The sequence below is a fragment of the Stegodyphus dumicola genome, chromosome 12 (assembly GCF_044657685.1).
Source record: "Stegodyphus dumicola isolate Sdum_Otavi_A_Nest chromosome 12, ASM4465768v1".
NCBI lineage: Eukaryota > Metazoa > Arthropoda > Arachnida > Araneae > Eresidae > Stegodyphus > Stegodyphus dumicola.
The window spans coordinates 4,747,838-4,760,247 of record NC_140779.1 but is presented as its reverse complement, the minus strand read 5'-3'; the positions used below and the strand labels follow the sequence as shown (position 1 = coordinate 4,760,247).

The 12,410-nt window shown below is 31.4% G+C and overlaps 1 protein-coding gene across 5 annotated transcripts in view; it reads left to right on the top strand.

Moving 5' to 3' along the window:
- LOC118195450 (hemicentin-1-like) overlaps nt 1–12,410 on the top strand; it is a 331,768-nt gene that overhangs the window by 282,878 nt on the left and 36,480 nt on the right. For all 5 annotated transcript variants that reach the window (XM_085827451.1, XM_085827448.1, XM_085827449.1 and 2 more), the window contains exons 63-67: nt 6,918–7,088; nt 9,657–9,827; nt 10,636–10,779; nt 10,898–11,035; nt 11,139–11,270. In XM_085827451.1, coding sequence (XP_085683577.1) covers nt 6,918–7,088; nt 9,657–9,827; nt 10,636–10,779; nt 10,898–11,035; nt 11,139–11,270 — 756 coding nt within the window. The remainder of the gene's footprint in view (nt 1–6,917; nt 7,089–9,656; nt 9,828–10,635; nt 10,780–10,897; nt 11,036–11,138; nt 11,271–12,410) is intronic.

Sequence of the window (12,410 nt, the reverse complement as noted above, 5' to 3'; positions counted from 1 at the left end):
AATTAAAAATAAACTTATTGAAATTATTTTTATATCAAAATTTTAGGAAATATGATAATCAATTATATTTAAAAAAAAATCCTCGAGTTTATGATATAGTTTTCCATTTATTCAGGTAAAGATTTTTTATTTATGCAGAAAATTTAAATCTAGAAATATTTCAAATTAAAGTACATAATCTGTTGAATACTGTGCTTCATTGCTAGTGAACAAATCATATGCAATCAACTTTTCTTATGCATTAAAAAAATTTAGTTATTGTTTCTAAACATAATAAACAACTTGCAAGAAAATAATTCTAATTCTAATGAATATCTAATTCAGAGACTATAAATGTGAGTATATGCAAAATATATATATATATATATGTGGGGATTTTAAACGATGAACAAATTAATTAACGAAAGACATTTTAATTAGACAAACGATTATTACATAAATTTAACATTTAAGAGAATTAAACAAGTAATGATTCGTCAAAGTTCTTTTTGAACAGAAGCAGCGTCTCTGCTTTCACGTCAATCGTCTATCATCTCAAAACGGTAATTCCCCTAATTTTTGCTTGGCGCCTTCGGAGCTCGTAGAGAGAATGACGTCACGGCATCTGGTTTTCATCACAGCTCCAAGCGATCGGCACTACATTTCGGCCATCCGAGGGTGGACTGGCCCTCCAGGACACTGCAAAATACAAACAAACAAAAAACAAACAAACAAAGCAACAAGCAAGAATATACAATAACAGAAATAAGTGTTCGTGAAAAATTTTAAGGTGCCGTCCATTTCTTGAGGAATTCGGCACATGTGGTGGTGCATATGGGACCCTCATGGCATCCTTCCTTTATTACGTCATAGGTGTTGCCACCCTTAACTTTCTTGATCTTATAAGGTCCGAAATACTTCGCTCTTAATTTTAAGTGTGGTCCGAATTGAGTCCTTTTGATTGCCACTAAGTCACCAACTTTGTACGGCTGTGCTTGTCTTCTTTTGGCATTATATGTCTTTTTATTTTCGTGTTGGACTTGGAAAACTTGCCTCTTGGCTTGCTTTCGTAATTCTTCTCTTTGAGACTCGAATTGAGATTGAAACTCACTTTCTATCAGTTCTTTGAGCTGATCGGTGCCCTTACTGTTCATTTTAGTACCGAAGAGTAATTCAAACGGAGTGGTGTTAATGCTTCTTTGATATGTTGAGTTAAGTGTTCTCTGAACTTCGTGTGTGTGTTTATACCATTCAGTTGGTTTTTTTTAAGGACAGTTTCACTAATACTGATATAATGACTTGGTTGATTCGTTCGACTTGTCCATTTGCTCTCGGCAGGCCTGTGGTGATTAGATGATGTTTAATATCTTCTTTAGCACAGTAGTCAGAAAACTCACTGGATGTGAAAGCCGTTCCTCTATCAGAAATGATCTGACAAGGGCTTCCAAAAATGGCCTTCTGATTCTCTAACTTCGCTATCACCTCGGCTGAGGTCGTAGATTTTGTTGGATAAATCCAAGTAAATTTAGTAAAGGCGTCGACCACTACTAATATGTGCTTGTAGTTTTTATGGGTACTTTCCAGAGGACCCAAGTGATCTATATGATAAGTATGCAACGGAATGTCCTCCTTGAATCGCGGATGTAAAAATCCTTCCTTTTTCCCAGCTTTACGATTTATTAAGATGCAATGAACACAATTCGCGATAACGTTTTCTATCTTCTGCCGAAGTTTGGGAATGAAATAGTATTCATCCAGGTGTTTCTCTGTATGTTTGATACCGGTGTGCCCTTTCTCGTGAGCATCTTTTATGATTTCAGTCTGCATACTTTCCGGTACGACTATCAATTCTTTACCGTCAATAAACTTGTATAGTACGCCATTTCTATTACAATAATTTTCATAACTTGAGGTTTTCAATAATTCCTTAATGGTTTTTATTTCAGTGTCATTTTCTTGAGCAAGTTTTAATTTAGGTAAGATATTTTCAATAGAAATGCATAAGACGTTTACAGGAGCTCTACTTAGAGCATCTACATGTGGCATTCTAACACCTTTACGATGCTCTATAACATAATCGAATTCTTGTAACAACAGAGCCCAACGAGCAACACGCGTCGCTAAATCTCTTTTTTCCATCGTCCGTTGAAATGCTGAACAGTCCGTCACTATCTTAAATGAAATTCCCAAAAGGTAAACACGGAACCTTTTCAGTGCTTCTACGATCGCGAGGACCTCCAACTCGTAACTTGAGTATTTTTTCTCTGCATCAGAGGTTTTCCTACTCATAAAATAAGTGGGGTGAAAACTGCTATCACCTGGAGGTTTCTGCATTAGAATCGCCCCATATCCTTCTATACTGGCGTCTGTGTGTAGTTCGGTTTCATAATTAAGGTTATAAATTGCAAGTACAGGCTTCTCAGCTAGCGCTGATTTCAAACGATTGAATGCGATCTTTTGTTCTTCACCGAATTCAAACTTATTACCTTTTTTTAGCAGGTCGCTAAGTGGCTTGGCAATTATAGAGTATTTATTAATAAATTTTCTGAAATACCCTGTCAGCCCAAGAAAACTTTGGATCTGTTTTAAATTAGATGGTTCAGGGAAATTTATAACAGCTTGCGTCTTCAAGGTGGATGGGAAAATTTTACCCTCTTCTATGACATGACCTAAAAAGTCAATTCGTTTCTTTAAGAATTGTGATTTTTTAAAATTTATTTCCAATCCGTATTCACTCGCTAGATTTAAAACTTGACTCAGCCTCTCGATTCCCTCTTCGTATGAGGCGGATAAAATGATGATATCGTCCATGTACGGCAAAACGATGCCATCATTAACTAATGGTCGGAAAATGGTATTTATGAATCTCTGGAATACAGCTGGTGAATTACAGAGCCCAAACGGCACTTTCAAAAACTGGTACTGTCCTTCATGCGTCACAAATGATGTGTACTTCCGACTTTCCTTTTCGACGTCCACGTGAAAAAAGCCATTTTTGAGATCAATAGTGCTGAAAACACGTGCTTCTTGAAGGCGGTCTAGGATATCCTCAATCAGGGGAAGGGGAAATCTATCCTTTACGACAACTTTGTTTAAACGACGATAATCAACGCAAACTCTTGGTGTCCCATCTTTCTTTTTAACGATGACCAATGGGCTGGAATATTCCGAAGAACTCTGTTCTATAATTCCTGACTTTAGCCACTCGGATATTTGGGTTTCAACAATTTTCTTTTCCGCAAACGGTAATCTACGCGGTTGATGCGATACTGGTTCATTATTTTTAACGAAAAGTTTTAACTGTATGTCCGTAGATTTGGTCTTACATGGCATATAGTTCAAAACTAACTGTTGAACAGTCTCTTTAAAGTAGTTTGGAACACTAGGTGCAATGTTTATTTCGTCTTCGTTACTAGCTAGGTCAACAGGTAAAACAGATATAATATTTACTTTCTCTACACTCTGTGACTTACTTTTTATGGTAACCCCATTTTCATTTATTAATATTTCACCTTTTAATATTACGTTTAAGCCTAAAATGGCTTCATGTGTCATTACATTGTTGTCTACAACACAAATATCTGCAGTACACTGGAAATCATTAATTTTAATATTACCTTTAAAGAAACCTAGAGGTTTTACTTGACATTTACCGAACCCACTCAGCGTTGAACTTACAGGCACGAGGCCTTCGATATTCAGTTTATCAAAAGTCAATCTACATAACAAAGTAGTTTGACTTCCTGTGTCTATTAACGCGGTTACATATACATCATTAATTTTTACTTCTTTGGTCAACTTCGAGACTACATCAATATTATTCACGGTTGATACTTCTGGTTTCGAATTCGTATTTGAGCATTTGAAACTTCGGTGCCCAAATTCTTTACATTTAAAACACTTGACTCCCTTATCTTTATGAACACATTGTTTGGAAATATGACCGCTTTCACCACAGTTGAAACAGGTTGTATTGCGTTTAATTTCAGGAATTGTTCCTCGACTATCAATTACGTTACGCTTTGTTTGGTTAACAGAATTTTTTGAGTCATATTTATGCCCAGATTCAATTTTTTGTTTACTTTCAAATTTTATTTTAGATGTTCGCGACTTTTCTTCATCATCACATATCTGTTGATAAAGCTTCAATTTGTTCTTAAAATCAGTTAATGTTTGTGACCCATACAAGCAAGATTTTTTAAATGCGGAGCCTGGTATACCATCTATAACATATCGTATTAAAGCAACATCTTCAATTTGACCATTTTTAGCAATTCTTTTCATATTTAAAAAATACTCATCAAATGTTTCATTGCTCTTCATTTTTTGTTTTGATAATAACTCATGCAGTTCGGCCGAATTGCAGCTGGACCGGAATTCATCAAGAATGGCATTCTTAAAAATTTGCCATGAGTTCAACTTTGGTTCACTAAGAACAAATAGTTTTGCTTTGCCTGTCATTAGGCGTTTAGCAAAAATCAGTTTTTGTAAATCATTTAACTGAAGAATGGTAGCTGCATCTTCAAAACTTTCGACCCAACTACTGACATTTTCGTGGCTTTGGCCATCAAAGTGAGCAACAAAAGATTTGATGTCTTCAATAGTAACATTTATACTACAGTTATGAAATACATTCGACTTGTTTTCAATTGTACTAAGAATATTATCATTAGCACATTGGGAAGGAAGTTGTCTCACTGTGGCACCAGAATTGTTTCTTAGTTTCGTTTCATCTCGAACATTATCATCTACTTCATTTTTATCCCCACCATCCACACCCTCTAAATCACTTTCGTTTTCACTTTCTTCTAAAATTACATTATTTTTAAGCAATTCTAAATTATTCAGATAAGAAACAATTCGGGTTGCTAAGTCATCTTGTGTGCCAGAGCTATCAATGCATAAAACATTGGTAATGGAAATTAATTCATAAGCCTGAAAATCTTGTTTGATTTTTTCGAGTTTTTCATTAAGTTCTTTACTATTCTCTTCTAAAGAGAAACCACTAAATTGTCTTAACCTTTTTCGATTATTTCTGTCGCCCACATTGTTAAATATTATTTTGTGTAATAATTTTATATTATGCGCTTTTTCACTTTTCAGGACATCTTCCATTCCCGGCACATCAATTAGAAACATAGTTAATAAAATTGAGAAAATCACTCACTTCATATAATGGTAATCCACGATGTTCCTGGCTCTATAATCTGGAAACAGAAACGAAACAAATTACTTCCATACCATCCAATGGATCACAAATGCTGTCGACAAGAGGCGAGTACAAACAGATTATGTCCGATGGATTTTTGGCCACAATTCACGTCTTGACACTTGACATCCAGTATTATTAAAATTAATTCCAGTCTTTAATAGAGCTGCACACTATTTACTCACTATTACGCAGTTTCAGTTCAGGTAAATCAGCATACATTCCTAGGAGTTTGATGAGGTTTTTGTTCGAAACACAGTTCATTATAAATCGTAAAACAGTCAGCACAGCAACAGTTATTCTTCAAAGCCGGTAGTAATCCAGGAAAGCAGGTAAAATTACAGTTCATTCGAGTGCTGAAGTGCTATCCCACTTCTGAGAAAATTTTTGTGGGGATTTTAAACGATGAACAAATTAATTAACGAAAGACATTTTAATTAGACAAACGATTATTACATAAATTTAACATTTAAGAGAATTAAACAAGTAATGATTCGTCAAAGTTCTTTTTGAACAGAAGCAGCGTCTCTGCTTTCACGTCAATCGTCTATCATCTCAAAACGGTAATTCCCCTAATTTTTGCTTGGCGCCTTCGGAGCTCGTAGAGAGAATGACGTCACGGCATCTGGTTTTCATCACAGCTCCAAGCGATCGGCACTACATATATGTGTGTGTGTGTGTGTAATGCAGTATAAATGCAATATGTATACAAAATAGCCTAAACATAATCATTTAAAAGGCAACTTTTGCATTACACAAAATAGCAAATAAATAAAGCATAATAAAGCATGCTAAATTTCAACTACCAGTTTCATATAATGTTCACAGCTTAAAAAGGTGCAAGTTTGTAGTACTAAATTAGCCATAAAGTAGAATTTTCCTATTGTTTTTTGATGAATTTCAGTGTTAACTTATTAAAAATATTTATAATTATATTGTAAAATCTAATAATAGTATATTACTGAAAAATATCAAAGAGTCCATTGAAAAGTTACAGAATGTTTTTATTATTACACATATTAATAAAACTGATATTCGAATGCAATATTAGTTAAAAATTTGCATGAACCTATTGTAAATTCTAAAAATTATGCTAAATCAGACATTCAAATAACTGTAATTAGAGTTGAATTTTTGCTAAAGCTAAGAAGATTAATTTCATGTTTTATAAAAATTATGTTTCCTTCTATATTTTAGTGCCTAAATTCCATAAAAACTCTATTGGTTTTTGTAGTATTACAAATACTTTGGCAAAATTCATAATAAGCTATTACAAAGTAGTCATAAAAGATTCAAAATTCTTCTGTTATTTACAGCAGTTTTGATTTAGGTAATTTTATTTATATATGAAACTTTTCATTCAGTATTTTGTTTTGATTTGAAGTTGTACCGACTCAATACAAATTAATGATTTATTTCATATTCTTCCTAAAATATATGAAGATTATACAGTACAAAGTCTGGACTCTAATATCTGGAATGATATAGTATCCAGAACAACAGCATTTTTTTAAAGAAAATTTTTGTAAAACAGAAAAGAGAATTAGATTCTAATGGTAGCATCTCACTTTATCATATGCTTAATGAATCATGCATGTGCGGTAGACATTTTTTCATAATAAAGCATGTGGAGGGTCTTAATTCTTAATTTCATTCTGGCGCTAAATAAAAGACCTCTGTGGGGAAGGTGCTTGAGCAAAATATGACATTATATTTTTTCCATATTTAGTTAATGGAGGATGGGGTCAGTGGTCTTCATGGGGAGAATGTTCATCTTCATGCAATAAGGGACAGAAAAAGCGTTTTCGATCATGTGATAATCCAACTCCTGCAGGTGGTGGTCGTGATTGCTTAGGCCCATCTCAAGAAATTGAAGTGTGTAATGCCTTTTTGTGTCCCGGTAAGTAAAAATTTCATATAAAAATGAACATGAAATTCCAAGGTTTGTGAACTAATATCTTTTCCCTTGCCATATTCATCTGAAGAATATGGCACTGAAGTATGAAATGATACTGTTTCATTATAATTTTCATTTATAGTTCAGATGGAAACTAACTGTTATACAAACAAACAAAAAATTTTTGTATTCTTGAATGAAAAATGCTTTTAAGACTGAACTCATGAACTTCATTTAGTACTGCTTATTACAATTAAATCATTAGTCAACTGTATATGACATAAGCAAAAAGAAAAAGGAACTTTTTGAATTTTTTGTGGATTCTGATACCCCACTTGCAATGAATAACAGAAAAGGGTTCATTATGCGAAAAGTGACAATCATGACAAAGTGATGATTGAATGGGTCAGACGGCGTCGCAGCGAGGTTGTGCCATTGATGGGTCCAATGCTAATGGCTCAAGCCAAAATATTTCATGAAGAAATTAACTTAACACTGAGTGCACATATTCGACAGGTTGGTTAACCAAATTTAAAAATCACCATGGTATAACGCAATTAAAAATTTCAGGTGAAAAAGCTTCAGCTGATACTGAAGCTGCTGAACAATTTGCAGATGAATTCATTGAACTCATTACTAGTGAACAATTATCTCCAGAACAAATGTACAATGCTGATGAAACTGGTCTTTTCTGGCAATATGCACCACAAAATACCTTGGTAACCTCTACAGAAAATGCTCCAACTGATGTCAAAGAAAATTTCGGTTGACAAGTTAGTCGGTATTCTCAACACAGCAATTACAGGACTTGAACAGTAGAACTTTTTAACTGAACAAGAAATTATGTCTGTTTATAGAATTAAAGAGAAAGTATTAGTACAAAAAAACGAAGCAACTTAAATAACTTACATTGAAAGAAATGTTTAATAAAGTAAACAAATAAATATTAATTTTTTTTTTTTTTTTTTTTTTTGTTTGTTATGTGTGTGTGTATATATATAAATTTTAATACCCTTTAGATCATAATTGCTCTTTATTTCATAAATTATGGTTTTGTATTTTTAATTGTATAATTTCTGCATGCCATTTTACCAGATTTAAATTAATGATCTATAATCTGGAAAAAACCCTAATCCTGAATCGCCGATGTCCCGACGAGTCCGGATTCCACACTTTGTACTATACTATCATCTACATCCAAAATAAAATCAAACAAGGATTAAATTCTGTAGTAACATGCAAATTGCAGTCCTCTTTTTTTTTTAATAGTGTTTTTTACACGTATCATTCATCATGAAAAAGAAAAATGCATAAGCAAATGTTAGAGCTTTCAAGTGGACATTCTTTTTTTGGCAAATATTAATTTTTTTCAGTCTTAAAGATTTAGTGTTACAAATTGGCAATAATAAATATTATTTTGGGGAAAATTAAAAAAATATGTGTATAATTTGTTTTATGTTTTCTAAATTGTTTAAAACTTTAATGGAACATTTTTGAGGTGTTATAATACTTTTTTTTAATATATAAATTCAGCCACATTCTGTCATACTAAAGAATGAATGGAAACAACAGTCTGATATGACTGTGTGGAAAGCCCATTCCAAAGAATAATTTCAAAAGATATGAATTCCTAGCATCATTTATAAATATCAGTCTGGTGACATAGTATAGAACAATGGTATTCAAGCTATGGGTCAGGACTTCATTTGAAGTCATGAAAATTTATTGTAGAATTGCAAAATAAAATAAAAATCCTAAAAAATCTGAATTTGATGGTATATAACTAAGTGTCGATGCTCTAATCGGAGTTGCAAGTGTTTTTTTAGAGACCTTTGCATTTTTATGGCGCACTGTCATAAATTTGAATAACACTGGTATAGAATAATAGCATAATCAAAAAGTATAGTAAACACTAAAACATTAAAACTGGTCATAGGAGTTACTTCAAAATTTTTCTTAATTTTTTACTTATTAACTCTTGACTACTAATGGGTGCACTAAAAATTTAAAAATTACTGCTGGGTTTAGTGCTTAAAGTCTCCTAAATGCTGGGGATCATCTTCTAATAGTTGGAAAATCAAGACTTTACTATGCTCATTGTACACAAATAGAACATAGAGAAAAGAACAGATATGAATTGCCCAATGTGAAACATGGGTTATGCAAAGAGTGCTTTTCCCTGTACCATACCATGTAAATGTATTTCATATAATAAAGCTTTCCAGAACAATAATGGGTGCTTATAGTAAGTCGATTACCACATGTGGTACATATGTATCCCACCATTACTATGGCTCAGACATTATGTGTCCCAGCCTTTGGCTCAAAAACCATTCGTCAAAAAATTCCCATTTGCTAAATGTACTCTATTTACGACATATTTTGTTCACTTGGATTAAAAATGGTGTATTTTTTTTAATTCACAGTCAAATTAGTTTATTTGTTTACACAAATAAATAGAACGCTGCATGTATTTTGCTTTAATAAAAGAAATATTTTTTATAATTTAAAACTTAGCCTTTAATATATGAAGTATATTTAATTAAAATACCTTTCCTCTTTCTTTTTCAGTTGATGGGAAATGGAGCGAATGGAGTTTTTGGTCTGTGTGTTCTGTTACATGTGGCATTGGTGTGCGTTCAAGGGTAAGACATTGTGATAGTCCAGATCCTTCATATGGAGGTAAAGATTGCCTTGGAGATAATGAAGAGTTTGAAGAATGTGGAGATGAAGCTTGTGATGGTAATTTTCTTGATAATTGCTAGCGATGATTATCACATTGCTATGCATTGATAATTCTTACCTTTTTGTCATTTTGAATTTTAAGTTTTATATGTATACTTTAATAACTAAGTAATAAAATTAAAGGTGTCGGAACTCTTCAAATGCAAAATTGTTGTTTAGAAGTTTTGAATTGAAATCATTGTTTGGAATTTGATAAAAATTGCTCGCCTTCCTACTTGTGCATATGTTGCTGGCATTTAGATTATTAAGAGACTAACCTAGTTTTAAATAGACCACAATGAAATATATTAAGAAATGAGCAAGAATATTGCGCAAAAACAGTTTTAATTAAAGTTTTATATTTAGAAGCAAAAGTAACTTGACAATATTAATAATTTAGTTAAATGATCATAAAACTAGAATGAGAATACTGAAAGAAGTCTGTTAAGTTTAATGGTTGTTTTTAAGTTTTTCAAATATAATAAAATATTTACTTTATTTTACTCTAATAAAATTAGGAATGAAGAATGTAATTTATATATTTCATAATATTGCTGCTGTGAAAGAAAATTTCATAAAGCATTAAATATCCTTTTTCTAATATTGCAAAGAAAATGATAATAGCAAACTAGGCACTTTTTTAATGCTTAATTTTTTTGTGTGCATGTATTGTGTAAGCTTCTCTCCCACCTCCATGGAGATTTCAGACAGCTGAGAATAGTTTTTTTTCTCTTAAATTTAAAATCATGTGATGCTTATATGCTTAATAATTCATTGGAGTAGTCTGCCTTTTTCTGTACACTTAGGTATCTGTTCGATATTTTAGTTGCTCCTGTTCAAGCCAAAGGTCATCTGATTGGTGTTATAAATGGAATTGATTTTGGTTTGTCAAAATTATCTGCAAATATTACCCAGTCAGGCATGGAATTCTTAGTATCTGCTGATATACAAAACATAACAGAAGAAATTGGTAATGTAATTTTCTTATTTCATTTATAATTTCCATGATGTTATGATTTATATATATATATACATATTAAAAGTTTTTTTTTTTTTTTTTTTTTTTTTTTTTTTTTTTTTTTGTAAAGCTGTCTGGATGAAACTCTTAGTACCACTATTGAACCCAATATATTGGACAACAGCTTATGAAATTGGTGATGCAGTTAATGGGTACACTCTAACAAAGGGATTATTCCGCAGGGAAACACAAGTGAATTTTGTTACAGGTAACATTTTAACAGTTAAAAAAACTAATGGTTTTCATTTAATCTATTTTATTGCTTAAGTAAGAAATTGCATATTCTCTGATTTTAAACTATTTAATTGTAGGAGAAATATTGTTCATGACCCATGTTGCACGAGGACTTGATAAACGAGGAAATCTCTTGGTTGATATTGTTATAAGTGGAGAAATTCCTGATATACCTACAGCTTCAACAGTTGTACTCCACCCTTATTTTGGTAATTTAATGAAAATATAATTCATGAAATGTAAATTACAATGCAAACAATTCACAGTGCTTGTTTACGTTTCTTATCAATGTAAATGCTGTATAATGTACATATGTGGTTACAAACTCTCTCTAAATTTTGACAATCCATTTTTATGACCTTCTGACCTTATTCATTGTCCTTCATTAGTAAAATTTGATTACTTTTATTCTATTTTTATCAGTTCATTGCAAAAAGGGGAGATTAGTTGTATATATCTATCATTTCAATTGGTCAGTGAAAGAAATTATAATTGTATTTTCCATAATTTAAAATGATGACTTTATATACATGCAAGATTTAATATAATATTGTGCTAATCAATATGTTTTACACAAAATCAGATGGAAATCAGAAATGTTATGGAATAAAATGCTGATTTTTTATAGATCAAATCTGTGCTTCAAGTCAAATTTTAAAAAAATTACTCAAACAATTTTACAGTATTTCTGCGTACAATTTGGCATTAATTTTAAACTTTATTAGCACTTTTTTTTTTACTTTTCAGTGAATAAGCATATTCTGAACTTTTTTGTAATTTCATAATGATTTTTTTATTATCTGATGAAATATTATTTTTTAATTTGCACATTTTAAAAATGTTTAAAGTATTAGAACTATTAGATTTATTATTCAGAACATTTCTTTTAAAAAAAAATTCTAAATTTTTCAGTTTTATTCATATTTTGTATTTAGAATGGTAATTCTGGTATCAAAAATTAAGAATTTGAACTTAGCATCTGATAAAAATATGTTAGCAAAAGAAAGTCTTGAAAAATATTACATGAAACTAGCTTTTTATGTAAGTAAAAATTGTTATAGTAATTCATGAAACATTTTTTAAAAATTTTATATGAAATTTTGTAGGTAATAATCACCGGAAGATTGTTTATTTGCATATAATTTAAAGAAACACAAGATTACAAAGAATGAAAGCCAACTTAGAAGTATATATGAAAGCAGCCATCTTCTTACAGTGTTATGACCTTTTGTACTGCCTCCACAAAAAATCAAAATAGTCTGGAATTGTAAATCTTAGGAAGGTTTTGCCACAGATACAAAACAATAGCAAAAGAATAAATAAATAAATAATTTAAAAAATCATTTTCT